This window comes from Ornithodoros turicata, chromosome 2, assembly GCF_037126465.1.
Source record: "Ornithodoros turicata isolate Travis chromosome 2, ASM3712646v1, whole genome shotgun sequence".
NCBI lineage: Eukaryota > Metazoa > Arthropoda > Arachnida > Ixodida > Argasidae > Ornithodoros > Ornithodoros turicata.
This window is the reverse complement of record NC_088202.1, coordinates 78,060,835-78,083,018: the sequence shown is the minus strand read 5'-3', so window position 1 is coordinate 78,083,018 and position 22,184 is coordinate 78,060,835. Positions and strand designations below refer to the sequence as shown.

The 22,184-nt window shown below is 48.4% G+C and overlaps 1 protein-coding gene across 1 annotated transcript in view; it reads right to left on the bottom strand.

The window, feature by feature from the left end:
• LOC135385590 (zinc transporter ZIP6-like) overlaps window positions 1–20,052 on the bottom strand; it is a 30,558-nt gene extending 10,506 nt beyond the window's left edge. The window contains exons 1-6 of the mRNA XM_064615001.1: window positions 19,932–20,052; window positions 13,972–14,184; window positions 10,901–11,182; window positions 10,380–10,485; window positions 9,650–9,745; window positions 3,313–4,241 (exon numbers count right to left, since the gene is read on the bottom strand). Of these exons, the coding sequence (XP_064471071.1) occupies window positions 3,313–4,241; window positions 9,650–9,745; window positions 10,380–10,485; window positions 10,901–11,182; window positions 13,972–14,148 (1,590 nt within the window). The 5' untranslated portion in view covers window positions 14,149–14,184; window positions 19,932–20,052. The remainder of the gene's footprint in view (window positions 1–3,312; window positions 4,242–9,649; window positions 9,746–10,379; window positions 10,486–10,900; window positions 11,183–13,971; window positions 14,185–19,931) is intronic.
• Window positions 20,053–22,184: the final 2,132 nt, after the last annotated feature.

Here is a 22,184-nt window from a genome sequence, read left to right as displayed (position 1 = left end):
GCCAAACTTCTGTGTCTTTGTTATCGGGGGAGAGGAGGATGTTGTCGCGGCGGTAGTGATTGTGTCTGTCTGAGCGTCTGCGCTTTTGGACCAAGGTGGGGTGACTGGGTTGGCGGCTGTGCGCCTGCGTACTGGTTTTTGTGTTATTCAACTGTTCGTTGGAGTCAGCGCCTGTCCTGTCCTCCCTTCTTCCGTCGTGTCTTCTCGCGCTGTGTTTTGGATCTTCAGGCAAGGTCGAGCTGCCCTCCCAGTTGTGCTTTGTCTATGGCTCAGGATCCCGATTGACATAGTGATGACGCACCTTTACCCTTTCTCTTTTAGCGACATTGTGGGGGCGAGTCCCGCGCGCCTGTATCTACGCGTGCACTATACACGGTTCTGTCTGTGGTGCACGACGCGGCGACGGCGAGATCCTCAACAAGGCGAAGACGGAGGAAGGAGCCAGACACTTAACTGCTTTGCTTTCGAAATAGATGTTAAGTATTAAATAGTGTGAAAGAATGGCTCAGAAAAGCTCGGGCACGGCTCAGGGTTGAGAACTTTGAGACTGTACCCGAGCGATGCCTGATGCCGCTGTGAAAACGACTTTGGGTCCCGATTTCGGCCCGTGGGGCGCGCTAGGATCGAGTTTTTCGGCCAGCCCGGCCGTTTGTAGTGTTCTATCGCAAACTGCACAAGCACTGAGCACCTTTCATGTGGCAGTCACTACACGCACGCACGCAACAAACAGACAGGAGGGAAGGACAATGCACATTCTCTACGTTTACTACGCCGTTGCCGTATAAAGGCTAATGTGGTTTAAATTCAGATGCAAATCCGATTAGATATGACACGCGCACGACGTGAAACACTCGAACCACGCTCCAGCCCCTCACGCGCCTCGCATGGGGAACATTCTTCGGGCTGAGGACCTAACTCCTACATCGAGGCAACGACTAGCGAATGAAGGTATAGTAGACGGAATACGACTTCACTTGTAGATGTTTTCTGCGGATGTTTGGTTTATAATTAGCATACAATAATTTCCTTCGTCGGGGGCGTAGTACCTATGAACCGCCGCTTGCACAAGAGCATTCTGATAGCGATCATAATAACGAATACCTGCCGCTGTGGTACCTACTGCCAGTGCTGAGCAGCTACGCCTCGTGTCCACAGCTTTACCGAAAACATAGCGAGAATTCTTCTTCTTCTACCAATGAGATAATGGCCGTGAACCACTAAGGTGAATTCTCTTCTTCTTCTTCCACCACTAGGAACAGGTGAATTCTTCAGCGAATTCAGCGTCGCAATGCGTTCACCCTCTTCTTCTTCCTTCTTCTTCTTCTTCTTCTTCAGCCACAAAGGAAATAGCCCTGATGCTTTAATGCTGTGCCTGATGCCTGATGCACAGATGCTTTAATATAGAGTGTTTCTTCTTCTACGACAAGCAGTTCCACCGCCACCCCCTTCTTATAAGAATTGGGAGTAGATTTACACGTAAGGTGCATGAGTCCGCCTATTTTTGTGGCGACATGCTGCACGTGCAGCAGGGTAGGACTGCGGATAATTTCGATCATATGGGGTTTGTTTACCACCAGCAGCAGTTTCTCCATGTTCAATGTGCGGCCAGGATGACGCTAATGTGATAGGCCCAGCCACACGAACATGGAAAACATTCCTCAGTGATGTCCTCAGTAACTTTGCCAGTGCCGTACGAAAGAGTGACGTTGAGGACAGAACCGTGTTCCCGAAGCACTACCCAAACCATTGAGGATACACTGCGGGATTTCCTCAACGGCACTGAGGAATCCACTCAATGTTCGTGCAATCGGGCTCTGTGAAATCCAAATACAGTGTCATAATTTGCTCACACTTTTGCATTCGGTTACATTCAGTTGCATTCAGTTAATGGTACGAGTCATTTTTAACGAAATTAGAAAGAAACCTCCGGGACGTGTGCAATAGACAATGAACAACTCCCTGTCAATCCCTTTCGCTCGAGATCGAGGTATTCTCTGAGTTTTCCGTATTTTCCTGTGGGCACCGGCAGCGCGGGCGGGTGCCGGGGGAGCAACATATTACAGGAGGCTGCGATCGGCTCGCGTGACGTTTCGTGACATTGCTTCAGGCGAAGCCGCATCTCGATGCCAGCGAAACGGGAACGCCCTCTTGTCGTCACACTGTTCTCAGACTGACGTCGCGCCCACGTCCTTCTGAGCGGGAAAGCCTACTTGCGTGGATCTCGTTGCTTTCGGATCTCTTCAATCTGCGATCATACCTCTCGAGCTGCCGGAATCTGTAATACACTGCCGTGTGCAACAGAAATTAGCGAATCGATGCTTGGAGGGCGAACTATCCCTTTAAGCACCCCAATAAATCAAGGCGTCATAAAAGGGACTTCTTGTGATGATGCCATATATCTGCAGTAAATCTTTTAAAGGAACGATGAAACATCTATTTCTTTTGTCGTTTTTTGCCGGTGTGGGCTGGACGAAAATCGACCAACGACAACAACATAGATGAATGGATGATGAGGATGATGTGGGATGTTTCCCTGCGTTGAGTGCAGGACTCTACCCCATTCCAATATACATACAAACAATATGCATACCCACGCAAAAGCAGTCCATAGCATACAAAAGCAAGTACCGTAGCAGGGCTGTTGCGCGAGGGAGATGTCTTTGATCTGCGCATCGTCTAGGTTGCATCCAACCCTTCCCGTATCGTGGATCTCGGATCCCGTAAGTGAATGCATGAAGTTCACGTCACTCAGTGAGGAGGTGGGACTCCACTACCCGATAGGAGTGTGGTGTGGCCAAGCGCTGTGGCCGTAGCAGACGAATTTTCAGTAGCAAATGTGAGCTCACGGCTGCTTGCTACGCTGTTATGCCACACTGGGCTCATTACGTCACGGCAGCAGGTCGGGCTGGACCTCCTGGGCTCCGCACTTATATTTGTTTGCTAATTGAGTTGTGCAGTGGTAAGACATCGTTCAGCAAAAGCATTGTGTGTGGTCGCTGTTCGTGGACCCCTCGGTGTGTTAAGAGGAGGGGAGAAGTATAAAAAGGGGAACAACACAGAGAGGTTGGTCGCAGCTATGAGGACATGCCATACTCTGCATTCGTGTATTGCGGCTGGGCGGCAACTACAGGATACAATAGCAGGGTTTCGAGCCAACCTAAATGTTCCAGGATGTACGTAAATTTCATGGCTTCTTAAAAATATGATTGAAGGCGGTTTCTTAAAGCATGATGAGGAATATGGCGCATGGTGAAGTTGAGTACCCTCCGTAGAAGGATGTTCCTGAGATGACGCTAATGAGGGAACACATACCTTTGCTGCTGAACTGCTGTGCTTGTGGTGATCATTGGGCTTGGTCTCGAGTACAGGTGCACTTCTTCTAGTTTTCTGTGTGTCAGAAGAACCTGGTGGTACTTTGTGTGTGTCATAATCGGTGGGAAACGGTGTTGCAGAGGAAAACTCATAACCTGTTGACCGTACTTGACCAGCCGTGCTGTGCGATGTATGACTGCTGGCTTCTTCACTGCCGTGGTGCGTTCCCTTTCCTTTGAGGTCTTTGTTCTGGTGATCGTGATCAATATGACTCTCACGGGGTTGCTGCTCGGACTTGTGATCGTCGTTTGCACGGCGGTTCTTTCGTTGCCCATGCTGACTGCTGTCATCCTGGCCGCTCGACGCGGGGGTAGAATGGATGTTGTCGTGGCCATGATCAGCGTGGTCGCGACTGCCATGCTCCGTGCGGTTTTCGGAGTTATCAAGTTCACCATGATCTTCTACCGTATGGTACTCGTGCGTAGTGTCGTGAGGATGGTCATGTTGGTCATGACTCGCATGTGATTCATTGGGATGCTGCTTGGTATCGTGGTCATGATCATCGCCGTGGTCATGGCTGTGATCGTGGTCCTTGCTACTGTCTTGGTCTTTGCTGTAGTCGTGGTCATGGCTATGGTCGTGGTTATGGTCGTGGTCGTGACTATGGTCGTGGTCGTGACTATGGTCGTGGTCGTGACTATGGTCGTGGTCGTGGCTATGGTCGTGGTCGTGGCTATGGTCGTGGTCGTGGCTATGGTCGTGGTCATGGCTATGGTCGTGACCATGGTCGTGGTCGTGGCTGTGCTCATTTCCGTGTTCGTTTCCGTGGTCGTGATCGTGTTCGTGGCCATGATCGTGATCATGGCTGTGACTGCTACTTCCGATATTTTTGGCGTTCACCTTTAGCTTCTTCATGAGACGTTCCAGTCCTGCAAAAGTTTGTGGTATTTGTTTAACTACGTCAGTGGTACATACAGTAGACTGTTAAAATGAAAAAGTAATCGCAAGCACTGTGCCTTGTGAAGTCGCTCTTATAACAGTGGTCAAAGGTGTTAACCATCCGGATGTTCAAACAACAAATATTGCGCATCGGCGTCGTCAGCAGAGGAACTATGCATGTACAACAACTTTATTTAAATGATGATGAGTGGTATGCATGTACAAGTGTCCTGAGAAATGAACGTAAATTGCAGAGAACGTAAATTATCATCGGCCATTGCGCGTTGTCTCATCCTGCAATGTTCAATGGGAATTGCGGGGGCTGAATCGACAATCAGGACAAAGTGTACAAGAGACTCGCGTTAGCTTCCTTAAGCCCTGTTTTAGAAGCGCATATACCGACGGGAAATGCTTCACGCGCGAGAAAGATACCATATAGATGTTCGGACACTGTTGATTGCATCGTTGTACCAATTGATGATACCATCGCCCGCCTACTGGTGTTTACAGAATATAGCACCTGGAAAGTTCTGTGCGAGGCACACAGTATGCTGGCGTCTGGTGTAACGTTGGTGTCTCGAATAATCTGCTTGAAATGAAACACGGAGAGGACAAGCACAATCGAGCGTTGGATTAGGCATTTCATCTTGAAGAAACTTACACAATACAATAGAGCGCGGAGACAGAGCGTGCGGTCAATGTTTAACACGGCGAAATATGCGACTGCTACAGTTGATAAGGCGTCGACAGTGGCTCAAGCGGTTGAGATCTGCAGGTTAGTTCTATTGCGTCGTAAAAATAGAACGCGGGGTTGTATCAAGCTCCGAGAACAAATATCTTTATTTTAATGATGATGATTGCCCCCAACGCTCCAAGCTTTGCAAACTGACAGTCATTTTTTTAAAGGCAGTTTTTTTTTTCTTTTCTTGCGTCCGCTTCACGTTCACATCATCGCACACAGGCCACTCTGCCTACAACACTCCGGCAGGCATGCTTGCATAATAATGCACTAATCTTCTGCGCGCTGCTCCACCTGTGTCTGGAGGTGTGAAGGTGCGAACGTGCAACAAACACGAGAAAAAATCGCGGTGGTTGAGGGAGATGGGCCATTGAAAATGCATGGGGTGAAATTTTCACTTGATTTATAAATTTTAAATGACACGATGTGAAGACAAGCGCAACGGGAGCAAAGGAAATCCCAAGAGCAGTCTGTAGCGGCCCGAGGGTGACGACGCGCTACTAGCACCGCGCATCATGACATAAGCCAATCAGTTCCATCGGCAACGTCCTGGATTACCTGGTGTGAAGCCACGGGCTTTGAATGGGCGCGTTAACGGACTCCCGAGCGCCCTTTTCCGCGTTCTCAGGGGAAGGTAACCTTGGTGTCTCCACTTAACAGTGTTTGTGAGGTTATCCGGAAGCCTGCACATGCTGCTACGTGCTCAGCACGCGCTCTACACATTGAGCTTTCTTCTGTCGTCTGCTTTCTGTCAACATAGCAAAGAGTGAGAATACTGAAACCGCCAACCAAGCCCGGCAAGGCGCGTACACCGGAACATGCGTCACGGACCGGAATTGGTATACCATTTTAACCTGGCATGAGACAAGGGGCGGGAAGGATTGCACCCGGGAACGCGCACCAGAAGTCGCCTTGGAGGTTTTAAGTGATCCAGCGAACGAGGGAACGATCCAGGAGCACCAACTTAACGCGCCCAACGCAGGAACGATGAAATGTCACGGAGGGCGGGTTGTACTGGGGAGCTGAGAAGCTCCCCAGTACAATGTAGGGGTATACCACCCCCTCTACATTTGGTGATCCGAACGCGATTGTCCAGCCTTCCATATTCAGGAGCGTATCACAACTGACCCCGGAGCTCCGCTGCCACTTCATCTGCACACTGTTACGAAGGCACGTCTTCCCATCCATGGTCCATTCATGAGCTGCATGGACTCCGTGGCTGCAGAACATCGCAGCCTTCTTCATCGGCTCAAACAGTGAATCTGAGTATTGGACAACACAGACGCGGCAAGGTGGTTACTAGGGCCCGTATGCATGAAAGTTGAGCAGGGCCAGCGAGCGGGGATGGCGGCCAGGGGCCTCTTCAGGGGCCCGCACGACACAAGGCCCGTCGTAATCATATAAAGAAGGAATACGTGAACTATGTTATCTAGACGTGAGGAGGGGGCCCGTGTATGACCCATCCCGGGGATCCGTAGGTGGTGATGATGGTGATGGTGGTGGTGGTGGTGGTGGTGAAAGGGCTCGCTGTTGTCGACCTCACAGAGGTGGCCATCGTCACGGCTGACGCCCTGGGAGAATGTGCGTCCTGGGCCAACTTCTAAGGGAACTGTGCTGACATATGTCTGAAAGCGTATAAGGAAAACCCAGGAAAAACCCCAGACAGAACAGCTGGCACCGGGATTCGAACCCGGGTACCTCCCAGTCCGTACCAGGTACCAGGATCCGTAGTTTCTCTCGCGGCCCTTGAGGTTGAGTATGAATCTCATACCCAATCTCAATAGCCCTGGCGGGGTATTGAGTACGCGCTCAACACTCGCGCAGGGAGCGCAGCCAAGGCTGTTGAGAACGACTATGATACTGATACGCAACTTTTATGCAAACGGGCCCAGGTCCAAATGATGCCTGCGGAGACTGAACAGCACTGAACAGCGCGTTGCCACTAGCCGGTCCAACTGCACAGATACCACGTACACCCACCAGAGTATTAACCAAACGTTCGTCGGAGCATCGACATAATCTGAACTGGGTTCGTCGAGAACAAAGATACACAGAGCCACGGTCGCTCAGAGTGGATCGAGGGCTTTGATAGAGCGGTTGCAAAGCATACACAACAGGAAAACCAAGGCCAATTTAACTATCCATGTCCTATCGCTACGGAAGAGTTTAAATTGAAGCTCATCGACAACAAGTTTGGCTTCGTATGCGACACCCAGTGACTCAGAGATGGCTTGAAACCGGTATCGCCTGCAGGTGTCGGGGCGTTGGGAGCGGAGTTCCCGGACAGAGACGTGATAGCGTTGAAGTTGTGTGCGACGCTTGATTAAGAGTACAATTCTGCCGCTGTCATCGACAAACACGTTCATATGCCCTGAGAAGTCCACACAACTACCGCCGATCAGCAACATCATACGGCCACTGGACAGCCCGAGATTGCCTTTCTCCCTCCTTTTTTTAAATCCGATAGCATATATGAGCGAACCTATGAGGCGGGGTATGACGGAGCGTAAGCCCTGCACCCATTGGCTGCTGCTGCGTGTTCAAGCCCGGGTACAAAACCGCCGTCAGAAATGGCGAGCAGTCGGATGTCACACCGTAGTGGCAAACACGCCACGACGGCGCAAGCAGTTGTCGGAGGAGGAACTTCTCCAGTTCAAGCTTCAGCGTGTAGAGGCACAGCAAAAACTGCGTCCCAGAGAGACTTCAGAGCGATGCGAAGCGCGTTTGTCTAAAATGCGTCAAACTCGGGCGAGAATGTCTCGCGAGAACGATGAAGGGTACGAACTTCATCTGCAATAATAATAATAATAATAATAAGTCGTGGCCTTACGTCGCGAGACAACTATGATCATGAGCGACGCCGCTGTAATAGGTCTATGGATTAGTTTCGCCCGACTGAGAGTCCTCTAACGTGGGCTGAAATCCCAACACACGGCACACCGTATGTAACGTTCCTCGCGGAAGACTGCGTGTCAAGGAAACTTGTACAATGCCACCAAGTTGCTGGTGTCCTCGGCCGTGTTCGAACCCACAACCTTTTGTCTCCAAAGGAAAAGCTTTCTTTACAATTTGACAATATTTGATATGCAATGAGAGCGGTACGCCCGGTAGTGAAGATGACTCATGAAACCTACGAGGAGCGGCAAATTCGTCTACAAAACAAGCGGGAAACCCACAAAGCGCGACGGGTATCGGCTGCGGAGCGGTGCAGCAGCGAGAGATCTCGAACGTACGTTTTAGCCGACAAGTACTTTGAGAAACATTTCCTAAACGATCCGTTCGGCATGGCGTGTATAGAGTGTGCGACCGTTTGTGGTTCAACTCGGATATGAGCGCTGTGAAGGACCGCTTCTTGAATGTGCTTTCGGCGGTGCTTGAATGTGCTTAAATGGCGGTGTTTCCGACAAACGGGTAGACGAGTTCGTGATGTGCACAACGTGTAAGACAACCATAAACGGTGGCAATTTCCTCGTCTATGCCACAGCAACGACTTTGTGTACCCCGCGAAGCCCCCTCACATGCTGCACCTGCCGCCCCTGAACGAGATAAACGAAAGTTTAGTGGCCCGCAGATCCCCTACATGCGCACCCGGCGTCTCATGCACGGGGTTCAGTTCGGCATCGTGGGGCAGGTAGTGAACGTGCCTGTGGAGGTGGACAAGATGTCTCATTGTCTTCCGCGGCACGTTAGCGATGACACAGGACTATACGTGAACCTAAAGAGGGTGAGGGTATGCAAGATGGTATGTGCGCATGGCATCGTGTAGAAGGGAAGAGCTGAAGATATGGCTGGAGTTCCTATGCCACAGTACACTGTGTAGCGATATAATTCCCACAGCGCGTACGGGAAGTGTTATATATTGTGTCTTCGTCAGGAGCATAGACAAGCTACTGTTTGTCAGTTGGTTCAGCTACTTCAGTCTCCACAGGTCTCTAGTGTCCATCATCGGAGAATGCCCGCGATGAGCTCATAGATGCTATCGCATATAAATGACAATCTGCCAGTGTTATATCCGCTACCAAAATGAAGTAACGGAATATCGTTACACGCTACTACGCAAAAAAGTTGCGCAATACTAGCGTCGCTACAAACTTCCGAAATTAACGTGATACCGACACCACATAAAAATAATGTAAATAATATGCAGCAACTTGTACGCTACCGTACCCTTCTCTAGGAAACACCTTACCGTAAGGATCTCGTTGTCAAATGTGCAAGTATGCATGTGTGATAGTTGATTCTCTTGGCTTGTTTGGCTTGGCTGGCGTTGTTTCATATTTGAATACCGAGATTCATGTATGTTGGTGCCATTAGCGAAGCAAATTGCAAAAACAATGTTGGTTCAGGTTGGACGAACTTCGTCAAAATATCCGCAAGAGGCTGCCACATATTCTAGACATGTTGAGGAACCGGGAATCATTTTACTTCAACACTTTGCACGGTGAAGTGTACAAAGAGGGGAAGATGGAACGGGGCGATAAGAAAGAACATGTGAACAGCCGGTCGCATGTGGGAACGTCTGGATTGTGTTTACCATGCACGAGTGGCGAACTCACGCTTATGTTCAGGAGTTTCAACTCACGGTGGATGTTATGATCACGTGCACACATCGCTACAATAATGGCTATGTTACGATTCTTCAAACACTGAATACTATACCTGTCTGACTCATGGTATCGGAGTTTTGGTCCCCGAACTTCTGGAACAAATCTTCAAGGAAATCCGTTGCCGCTCCACCTACTTCTATGCATTTGCCTGAAATTAGGCGATAAACCAATTGTAAAAGGCGACCTGGTCTAAGTTCCGATTTTTCCTATCAGCTAGACATGCCGAATTCTGGTTACAATTTGACACTGTCTTATGCCATGTCTTATGCATGACATGACCCCCGTGCTCATATCCAGTGACACGCGTAAAATTGCACGATGGTTGTTCGATAAGTTCCAAGCCCAGGTGCGATGTAATACAGTAATGGCTCTGCGTCAACACTCTATGTCATAAATTTTGTGTCGCATTGCGTTGATCGGGTTTCACAAGGTGGCAATGTGTGAGGCAAATCACATGAAGCATCGGGCAGTGATCGAAGAGTTCAATAAAGAGCATTGATGAACACATGAAAAATGAGTATGGGGGAATATGCACTCATAGCTTAGCTCTATGTTCTTCCTTGTTTAGATTAGAACAGATTGAAGGCCTCCTTAAACAATTAGCTACCCACATGACTAATGCACCTCCTATGCACACGGTGCGAAGCCCGTACGGAAAACAAACCGTTGAGAAGTTACGCTACGATTGAATGAAAGGTGACAATAGCTTTCTTGGACTATAGACTCATAAAGCGCAAGGAACGAATTATGGTAGTTTTCTTTTAGAGAAAATGAGGCCTCACCATCAATAAGATGCCTAATGACAGCCCTAGAGAGGTCCTCCACGAAGTGGTCACCGTGGTTTTTGTATTTGGGTGCGTCGGCCAGGACAGATTCAGCAGTAAAGCACTGTGAAAAGAACAAAGATGAACAGTTTCACCGATACGTTCGCAGCGAACGAGGTAGTAGCCTACAGGCATAAGGTAAACAGAGAGAGGAGTCACAAGTGCAAAAGGGGAAAGCCAGAACGTCAAAAGATTACTAAAAGGATAATGGCAGCCAATATAAGCCGACAACTGCCTGGAAACCGTGGAGCCGGCACTAAAGATCGGCAGCAATAATAAGTGGAAAGTCGTCAACAATTCTAGAAGACATTCTAGCATCAACAGTATCGCAAAAGAGGGGGCTTGCAATTATTAGAAGCCAGGAACGCATGTCGGGATCGAAGACTGAAGTGTGTTTTGGAAGTGATACAAGAAAACAAAATGTCAGCATAATGCCAACATCCATCGACAATTATTAATCAACAAAAGCCCATGTTTACCTGTAGTTTATAGTCTGACTTGTAGACTTCTTTAACATTCCTCAGTATGTCCTCAAACTTGAGCAAAACAGCATTCTCGTCGTTATGGCGCACGAGATCCAGGAGGGACGTTCGACACTGAGCATATGTACTGCACTTGGACGGGTCCTTGCAGGCATCCTTAAGGTTTGCCAGGTGGTAGAGAAGAACCACACTTAGCTGCTGAAATAGCTGCGGTGAATTCTGTGTCGCATGCTGCCTGCTAGCAGGTACTAAGTCGAGGAGCCTCCGATTGGACAAACACTACAAAAGAACGAGACATCTGTGTAATTTATGCAAACGCACGTAGACCAAATTAAGCAAGATAATGTGAGTACATTGATGTTTCATTTAACTGAGGCAACATTTCGCATCCACATTTACGCTGCAAAACAAAACACCATAAGCTCTAGCACCAACGAGCTATACTTTGCGACGCTTCATACGACTGCTCATTGTAACAACGTTTTCAGAGTCCCATGAAATCAGTACTCTGTCATTTCGATTTTCCTCGTTCTCAACCCTGAGCAAGAATAAACAATGGGTCGTCGAGCACTGTCCGTGTACAGCGAAGGTATCTCTTTTCTTGTTTCTCGAGTTTCTCGCAGTTCCCTAAGGCCGAACTCACACGAACGTTTTCTTCATACGCGTGCTCTGTTCCTGTAGTCCATCATAGTAAAATGGTAATGGCACTGTGATGTTACACGTAAGGTTTGTTTGCGCACTGTGGCGACATGTTGCACGTGCCGCAGGGTAGGACCATAGGATAGGGTAGGATAGGGTAGGACCGTAGGATAATTTGGACCACCTAGGCTTCTTTTGACGTGCACCGGAAATCTCCGACACACGGTGTTGGAAGCAATGTTTACCTTCCCCACATTGCTACCGCCCTCGGCCGGGATCGAACCCGCGATCGTGATCTCAGCAAGCCAGCACATTACCGACTGAGCTACCGAGGACGGTCCATCATAGTTCCTGTTTGAGCGGACAGCAGACACAGACACAGCGCATACGTCCACTATCTTCTTCTTCTCCTTCTTCTTTTTTCACGGACCGTGTGTCTGTGACAAGAAACTCACCGCATGGCCTATTCTGACCAGTATTGCGGATCAGACGCGCGGGTGCATGTGACATGTACGCGCAATTCATTCACGAGCACGTGAACTTTCATGAATCTGTTTTCCACGGACGAAAAACCATCGAGTTCATATCTGGTTGCTTTGTACGCCGCCTTCCAATATAATAACTCCCTCTGTGAAAGTTCGCGGCGGTAGACCTGGACACTGTAATGTACAACTATATATCAAGGCCCGCTTACAAGAAGAGCAAAGACGAGTATTCTTCAAGACAAGGGATTTATGGCGGCACCTGGTGGCATTAATGGAATGCAGGTGTGAGCAGTGCTGACGACGCCTGTTGTTCTATGCAGTCACGGACTGCATCTTAGGCTTAGAATGACTAAACCTCGTCCATTGCTAGACGGATGGGCTATGAGCAACGTGACACAGTTCTGCACTCTTCTCAAATGCCATTTAGTCGTTGTAGCTGTCGTGGCCAGTTTCTAAATGATGCGTGACTCGCCACTAAATGAACTGCATTGACTCAGAATGCTCATTATTGCGAACCACCACTATTGGCCAGACAGCATCGCTGTGCTCTACGTGTAACCAATTCAGGATGATGAGAAATGCTGATCAATTGGAGATCTACGTATACTTGGAAGCGAGCGGTGGATCCACTGTGGTATATAGTCTTACCATGAAGTCAATGCGTCGCGTTGTGATTGATTGGTTTCTATCATTTCTATTGGATTGTGATTGGTTTCTAGTAGGGATGGGCCAACCGAACCCGCGAATCCTCGAATACAGAAATCCTAGGCAGGGATTCGAGATTCGCGAATTGGAATCCCAGTGCCCAAAACGGCTAATCGAATCTTTCGAATCCACCAACCACGTTTGTTTGTTTCTTTTTAAAATCGGCGCCTTCGGAGTCCGCCGAAAGCCTGATTGGCCTGATCCGAATACCAGTTCCCAAAACGGCGAATCGAATCTTTCGAATCCACTAAACACGTCCGTTTGGGGAGACAGCCGAATCACTTTCTCTCACACATCCTCCTTTCACTCTTACATTTTTGCACACTCATACACACATTCATACGATGACACACTCTGGAAGTCGCTGAGAAGACGTGTTAGCTTAGCTCAATTGGTAGAGCCCTGGACCGGTAATCCAGAAGGTGGAGGTTCGAGTCCTACAGCTGGCTAACCTTTTCAGCGACTTTCATCTTTCATCGTTACGTTCGTTTGTTTCTCTTTAAAACTGAGTCTGCTGAAAGCCTCATTGGTCTGATCTGGGGCGCAAGAACCACAGCATAAAGCTCCGACATTACAAGTTTAAAAGTAACATGGTTTTGCTTTTCATTGTTTCTTAGTTCTATGACAAGAATTCAGACGCGCGAGTTTATGCATTAACACGTTAAATAAGTTACGTTTAACAAGTAGTATATGGGTGCGTTTTTTCCTGGATATACAGATATATCACACTCTGCCTCAGAACAGTTTTCAGTAAAGTGTTTTTGCCCCTGGCTCTGTGAACTTTTTTAAGGGAAGGATTCGAAAGATTCGACATTCGTAAGATTCGACATTCGTAAGATTCGAGGATTCGCAGAACCTTGCTTGGATTTGGATTCGGATTCGAAAAATTCTGGATTCGTCTCATCTCTAGTTTCTAGTGTACGAAACATCCCGTTTGTTGTAATCAGCTGGGAAGTCGACTGTATGGGACCTATGTTGCGAATGCTAGGTGTGGCGTCAGGACTCATAGATACAACCCGCTAGTTAGCCCTGCCATTCGGGTATAGGGTTTGGCAGCCTCGGGACGATGACAAATCACATCCCTACTGCCGTGTGCCAAATCATGGGGGGGGGGGGGGGGGAGGCGATATCTTTGTCAAAAGGCGTAGCGGGGGGTGCAATTTTTCTAACGATCTGGGGAAGGAGCGATCGCCCAAATGGATCCTTGGATCCGCCACTGCCTGTGGGGCTATTTCTTACCTCAATGCATTCGAGGTCCGTGAGGCCAGTAGGTGCGCATTGAAGACGTTTCTGGACACTGCGTATGAGGTCGCTGACGTTAACAGAAGCTGCGAATTGTGACGTAGTTGGCGCTATTTCACCAGCCACTGTTCCTGCCAAGAGAACGCTGACTGCTATTGCGATTTCCCACGGCATGGTGGCTGCTACACCCGATGCTGCGCCACGCGGATCCTGTGAAAACAAACAATTGTTATGGAAATGCCGCCAACACGACAGTGAAAACAAGAGAGACCGGGCAGACGATTTAAGAATGAGCCATTTTTCTTCTTTTCCATAACACACCGCGTCACCGCGTGGGTAACGGAAGAAGTGTGTGTGTGGGGGGGGGGAAGGGGTAGGGGAGGGGAGGAAGGGTGTAATAATAATAATTGGGAGGAGATTGGGAAGAAGGGTGTCTGGCGCATTGAAAGCATTTTTACTTTGCAAACTGTAGGGACCATTCTACATCAACGTCTGACCATGAAAAAGAATGTCAAAGTAGCCGAGAGTAGTTGTTACTGAGGTGTCAAACTACGTACGCGCACACATTCACACGTGGAGAGATAATGGGTTCCGCGAAAGACGTTAAGTACGGTGTGCTATGTGCTCAGATTTCGGAGCACGTTAAAACCCTCATGTGGACGAAATTAATCCACTTTCGCATCGCTCATGATCATACGTGTCTCGCAGCGTAAAGCCACCCAATTATGATAATTATCAGAGATGGTAGGAGCTGTCTTCTGTGAAGGCAGACACCACGGCGCAGTCCCGTTTGGAGCAGTAGAGTAATGATTATAGCTAAATGCGGTAGCTTAGGTGTGAAAGGCGGTGGTTAACGAAAAGTCAACGAGTGTCGGTGGCAGCATACGAACATACACCTACGTGATTGCCGATCAGGTGTCACTAGGCGGCATCGCGCACTTGGTCAACATATAACAAGGCCTCGTTCATGAAGGCACGGACACGCATTCCACTCTGGCCCATTCTCTCGTACACTTTTCTTCCATGCACGCGCACATTCGCACACAGACAAACAATGCGAGGCAGACGGTACACTGAACGAACACTACACTACACACAGGGGTGACACAAACCCGTCATTGTTGTAACCACCCTCAAGCGGGTGCTTTTGGCAAAACTGCCATGTTGTCCTGGTCGCGCGTCATAGAAAACGTCATTTTGAGGTCATGTGACTTTGTTGACATGTAGTTTTACCGCTTACCGACATGTGAACAAAGTCACATGAACTCAAAATGACGTTTTCTATGATGTGCGACCGGGACAACATGGCAGTTTTGCCCGTCATATATATATATTTCCGTCGTCATAACGCAAAGAGGTGAACGTATTTTGCCAGCGTAAGCTATGCGGTGCTTCTTCCGTAACATGGTAGGCCATTTCTCCTTAGTTTAAGTACATCGCATCGCCTCAGTAAGTCTTAACGCGCGGTCGTCATCACATCTTTGGAAGTCGTCAACAGTAGGAGGCCTTATGTGCAAAACTGCGCGTTTTACTGCGAGATTATCGGATAAAAATAATTACCGTGATCGAAAGACATTCAAAACGTTGCGCAGAAACAACAATCGCATTGTTTACAGACGGTTTGGCCGCCTACCACGGGCGCCGCCATCCTTAAGGTCACGTGTGCCTTGACGTTTCCTGTGACGTCCGACCAGGGCCTGTCCAGGATGCATTGCGTTCGCCCAGTACGCTTTCGTCTACGGAGGAGTACATTGGATGCCACCCCTGTGACACTACACTACAAACACTGCACTAAAGGCTCATTCGCACATGCGCTTTTTGAGGCGGCGCCGCACGCTCCCAGACGCGAAGCTGGGGCGGACAGAGGCGATTCCAGCCGCTTTTCGAGAACTGCTTCGTGTTGCAGCCCTCGAGCGCGAGGCCGCGAACGCTTTTCATCCAGGAAATCGGAGCATTCGCGGAGTAAAGTGGCGGACTCTGGCACTGGCGGGCATCCGAATACAACTATGCTACCATTATACAACAGCAATGCGCGCGAGTATCTGAAAAAGCTATCTGTCAGCCGAATGCTGTCAGGGCTATCCTCCATCGTACACAACTCTGGCATCCATATAGGCTCGTAATCCCGCAGCTTCGTGAGATTCCGTGGCACAAAGCGTTGCGTATCTCAAGCTGCCCCCCATGGATCCTTCGTCAGCCTGATGTTACCGTGGATGTACCTGGTATAACGAATAAGGGATCTACTCAAACGCCAGTCCTTAAGCAACTCACGCTGGAACATATCACGAGGCATGCAGAAAGGACGATCATTTTCATGGATGCATCCACCAATACCACAACATCTTCTTCAGCCATCGTCATCCGTAACTCCAGTACCCATCATGCTGTGCGCTTATCGCACCAGACGTCTTCTACGGCTACAGAGCTCTACGCTGTTCTGAATGCCGTCCAGTACAATGCCAACCAAGCAACACCTGGTGACTAGTCAATCTTTCTTATTCGCAGAGCGGCCTTCAAGCACTACGCGCACCTGTGGCCTCCAGTGGCCTTGTGGTCATAGTGTACGACATAATCTTTTCGCACAATGCCGCTGTCGCAAAAGGGCACACAGTCGAGCTCCAGTGGATCCCCGGTCGCATCGGCATTGCTGGGAATGATGCTGCTGACGAGAAGCACGCGATGCTCACCAACGCGGTCCCGCGCAAAAGATATATTTCACTTCTGAGGATGCAAAACGTACTGTAAACCCTATAATTTCGCGGCCCTAAATTTTCGCGAATCGAGTATCAGGGATCGATTCGCGACCACTAAATTTCGCGAGCTCCTCAATCTGCTCGAGCTCATCCTTCACTGTTTTGAAATTTTTGCGTGCCTCTAAAGTTCCCGTATTTTCCCGATTCCCGAAATTCGCGAGAATTAAGGGCTGGCGAAATAAAAAGGTTTTACAGTATGTTGTGTGTCATCCAGCTTGGTTCAGTTCGGAGCCAGTGGTGGAGTTCCGCAAAGCCGACGTCGCTGCTGCGCAGAATTGACCCCAACCTTTCTTACCGAATTCCTCCGCAGATGCTCAGTCACACACAGATGGTTTAAAAGCTCGCCAAAACTCCCTTTCTCTGTTGGTAGGGCCAGTTGACGGACTGCTGGCACAGCCCTCCGATACGTTCGTCGCTCCTCGCGTTTTCCTAAACGCGAAAATACACCCACTAGTTACAAGAGCGTCCGCGACCTCTGTTCAGGGTAAATGCTTCGTAATCACATCAGTGTACTCCCTCATCTTTACATTCCACAATCCTCTTCTCAACTGCAGACGTTTCACCTCGAAAAGAGCGCCCATGTTTTCTATTTGTGTGCCGTGCTGGAGGAATCCAAGGGAAGCGCGTGTAAAATGCAGTCACGTGAGTTGTCTGCCACTGCTGACTGGCTGGCCCCATTCCGTGGTGCTACGTCTCTCACTTCCTCGATCGAAATATTTGTCCTGACAGGTATGAGCGTTTCCACTGTGTGGCTATTATTCTGCCGCCCGGCTGAGGAGACGCTGACACTCGGCCCACGCCCAGCTTTGTCGCCTAACAACAACAACAGATACATTAATGATGATAGATGGAGAAATTCGCCACATGATGTCCGGCCCACTACCCCAAGGCACAATGGATGGAATGAGATGTGTCCTGATGATGAGACGATGAACGACGCTAGAAAGGGGTCGACAGTCAGTGGGGTCAGTGAGACAACGTCAACAGATCGCTAGGCAACAAACAACAACACCCGGCAAACGACACGCTAGGCAAAAACACAACACACAGGTGTATACACAGGGACATCATAAGGTAGAGAGGAGACCGGTGTCACGGAGCCTTGATAAAACGGTGCAAGATTAGGGACTAATTGAAAACACAGTAGAGTAAATGTAGAAACGCAATGCAACAAAACAGATAACGTGGGGCTAAAGCCCTTGGAGCAAGCACATGGCCGTCAGAAACCCCGTAAATAGTTGAGGACTCCGACAGTTTTGTACAGCGGGTCCTGGGAAAGGTCTACAATTTTAGTCTGGTTAAATGATTTGAGTCGAATGAACTGAAGGGTCAAGTTGAACGGAAAACGGATACTATCCTCAATGAGCACGAGGTAGCATCCTCTTTGTTTCGACCAGCTGTCATTCTATGAGGGCGCGCTCGATATTCGCCGCGACACCGCAGCTGGAGTATAAGCTTGTATCCTATCACCTGCTTTGAATTATGAAGTAAGCGCTACATTCCTGCCAAGTGCACCACTTTGCACTGGAAAATTCAGTAATGCGTTGTTATTTAGCAACATGTTACATCTAAAGCAGGGGCCTCGAGCTCAAATCGAGTCGCTGGCCGCATCGACCTTCGACCACATCTCGGAGAGCCGCGCAAAAAAAAAAAGGAGAAAAAAAGAAGACCGTTAATTACCATAAAATGCCCTTCAAATACCATCAAATAAAAATATACCAAAACATTAAAACTTGAAGACCATTTGGAACGCTTCACAACCCTTCATACGACCCTACACAACGCAAACGCAAGACAGCATTCGCAGCCAAACGAGCCTTTCGGGCTTACTCCGATTCAGCTTGGCGGCGCCGCCTCGCAGCCTTCTTCCGCCGCCGCTCATTCGCACAGCTTTCATTACCCATAGCGCGCCCTCGCAGACACGTCTGAACCTGCGGACCACCATAGCTGCACTGTCGAGAGCCGACGCGCCGGCGCCGTGGCCGCGTCGCACTCTCCACGCGCCCTCTCCTTACCTCTGCACTCACCGCGCATGCGCGCTGCGCCGTGGCTACAGACAGCCCACGCCGCGATTGTTGCGTAGCGAGGACTATAATGTAAACGCATTAAAAAAAAAAGAAAACAGGAACGGTCTAGTGATTGTGGAGCCGGACGGTGTGCGCACAATTCATTGCTGACAAAATGCACTTGACTCACCAAGAGAAATAAACAAGGTGCCTTTTGAAATCGTGCACTGAAAATACGCAAGGCTATTCAAGAAAGTTATATACGTACTTCATCACAGGCAGTTATGACAGTGTTCAGGAGAACCGAAATAATCTATTTATACACTGTATCGTTGTCATTGCTTACAGTTTCAACTTGGAAAAAGAAATAGAAAAGGAAGAGAGAAAAAGCAATGACTTTATTGACACCGGATGGTTTCATGTTTTCTACTTTAATATTACTCCTAAATAAATTAAAACACAATCGCCCTTATACATCACTATTCCGTCTCCATTGATTTGCTTCTCTGCCTCTCTCTCTCTGTTGCTTTCTAATTTTCCGGAGATAACAGTATTTGTTTACCAATGTGCACGCGAATACCAGGTTGCTGTAACGGTGACTTGTTGAGGTTCATGAGCAACAAGAAGTGGTCACATACGTATGTGCTGCTTAACATGGACAGGGGAAGCACTACGCCTGGCAAGGATAAATACAATGCCTGAAAATCAGGTTTTATTCCTAACGCTTTTGTTTATTTATTCATTTTTTAGAGGGCAGCTTCCTTCTCTTCAGTGGTCAAGGGCCATCGGGCCACAGAATAGCCTATTGCGGGTCGCGTGTTTGAGACCCCTGATATAGACGTTAGCCAAGTAATACACGTTTGTAGGAATTATGAAATGGTAATAATAGCTATCCTAAGTATGTGCTTCGTACATCAATGTAGGCCTGCAGCATGCTGGCACGCCCCCCCCCCTCCCCCTATCTCAGGACAAAATAATAGACTCGAATCTGCAGACAATTCATAGCCTCACATCTCCATTTTTTTTCTCCTATCATCATCATCATCACCGCTCCAGTAATGAAACTGAGCACCCCAGAGCAAAATACGTATCGAGTCACATGCCTTTTACAGATATTTGTACACGGCGAGCTAACTCTCACAGCACACTTCTATTAATGAATATACAAGATATTGTACGACCGAGCAACAATCCTTACCGAGCCCAGACGAGTCAAATATTCCCACGAGGGCAGTTTTTCGCAACTGTTTGGAGGCACAAAGCAGCACGACAGATGAACAGGGAGAGCTGCGAGCTCACGGATGAAACCTGCACGTTTGTTTCACTGCTACACTCGAGCGCTCGAGCACTGCACAACTTTACTGTAATGAAAGCAACGCCTGGAAAGTACTTTCCCGCTCACGTTATTCATTTTGCGCTAAAGGAAACGCCAGTCTATGCACAACGTTGCTCGTTCAGTGTGCAATACGTTGGCAACGTGAAGGTGAGTACAGTCAACGGGTACAAGGAATGAAGATAACCGGACTTGGCCACGCTGTGTGCGTGTAGTGCACAATGTGTGGGACGGTGAGTACACCGTATGCTATCTCGCACGTGCGACAGAGCTTACAGGATGCCCGACGTGAAAGGATGATAAGGTGTAGATGACCTCGTACTGTTACGCTCGTTTTTTTTTTTCCTTCTTCCTATAGGAAGTGTTTCGTGAGTTCCACATTATGACAATATATCGTAAAATGCCTAAGGACGTTTGTGCAATTTAAGCGCACTCCGCTTTCATGGTTGCCTTGCATGTGCAGGAGCACGAACTGCTACGTGGAAGAGGAACGGAAGTACCGTATGCACAGAAAAGTTTTTAGCGTGGGCACATTTTAACTCTTCGCATTTCTTCTGTCTGTCATGTAATCTCACACGGGTGATTCACCTTACATGCGAATACTGCAGTTCTGGCTGTCAGTATGGTGCTCGATAACTATTCGATTGAAGCACACCTATTGCGAGGTTGTACGAGCCAGATGTGGGAAGGACGCCCCACAGAACGCACCATGAACATTGTATGGCCTTCTACGAGAAACTTCTGGGGAGTAAGAGTGGGTGAGGAGAGAATGAGAGATGATATACACACAGGCTGAACGTTGTAGAGTACGCACGTCGAGAAGGCTGTTTTAAGCAGAGCATCAAACCGAATTTTCTTTCTGGTTCGGTTGGGGTCCAGGCATAAAGGTTCGGTTCCGGTTCAGCTCCAGGAGGACACACATATCGATTCCGAACTGGTTCAAGATGCTCTAAACCGGTTCCGAACCGGTTCATTGCACAAGGTATATGCCCTAAAATAAACGGTAGGAATGTTCCGAAAGTTTTATTTCTCTTCGCATGTCCTAGCTTACCGCAGGCTGGCCGCAAAGCTGTGACAAGTACGGTTCTCCACAGGAAAATGAAACTATAGAGCACGGTTATCCGACGTTGACTCCATCAATGCGGGCGTACAGCTATGCATTTCCGCTTGTATTGGAGACTCGGGTTCCAAAAAATATCGCATGAGCCGGTCACTTTTGGAACAGGTTGGGGCCCTTTGGTAGGTAAGGTGGAAAACAGTCAATCTGTAACTCTACATGCTTTGAAACCGGTTTTGAGACGGTAACCGAAAATTTCTAAATCGGTTCGGTTGCGGTTTAGCTCCAAGATAGCGACCGCCTTTTCGGTTCGGTTCCGGTTCGGTTACGGCAAAAAGTAACGGTTCTTTCCGTTTTTCGGTTGCGGTTCGGTTTGATGCTATGGTTTTCAGTATTGCTTTTTTTCTTTTCACGTTGCATTACCGAGTGGAATATGTCATGAATGGCATTGTTCACGAGATGTCTTCAAGTCAGTTTTTTTATTCACTCCTGCAATAGCCTCGAGTGAGGCTCCAGTATGTCCAAATAACAATATGCTTTTTTTTTTCTTCTTCTTGATCACATCACATCACATCACTTGTCGAAATAAATAAATATGAGCGTAACATTTGCATAATTACATTACGCTGATGTCACTTATAGCATGACAATCATGTCCAGCAGACCCTAAAACAGTTCTTGTAAGGCTCTGTGTACTTACGCTGCGGCAAACTTCATCATTAAAGACTGTTCTTCCCTATTTTGAAATTTCGCCCATCGTGTCCGGAGGCAAAGTGACAGCAGGTCTAATGCGGGCCACGTGAATGCAACGTGGGACGTTACAGGATATAGTGCCGCAGGTTCTGCACGCATAACACGAAGATTATAAAGATTTGGCATTCCAATAACGTCGTTATCTCGTTACCGTCAGTTGTTGATTTAGCTTACTTTAGAGTCGTGCGCAAAATGTTTTCACGCTTGGAAGTTACGTGTATGCATGACGACATCTCTTGTACTACCATGGCATCACGCCTTACAGAAGGCAGTGGCTGATGACTGCCAACATCGCTCACAAACAATGA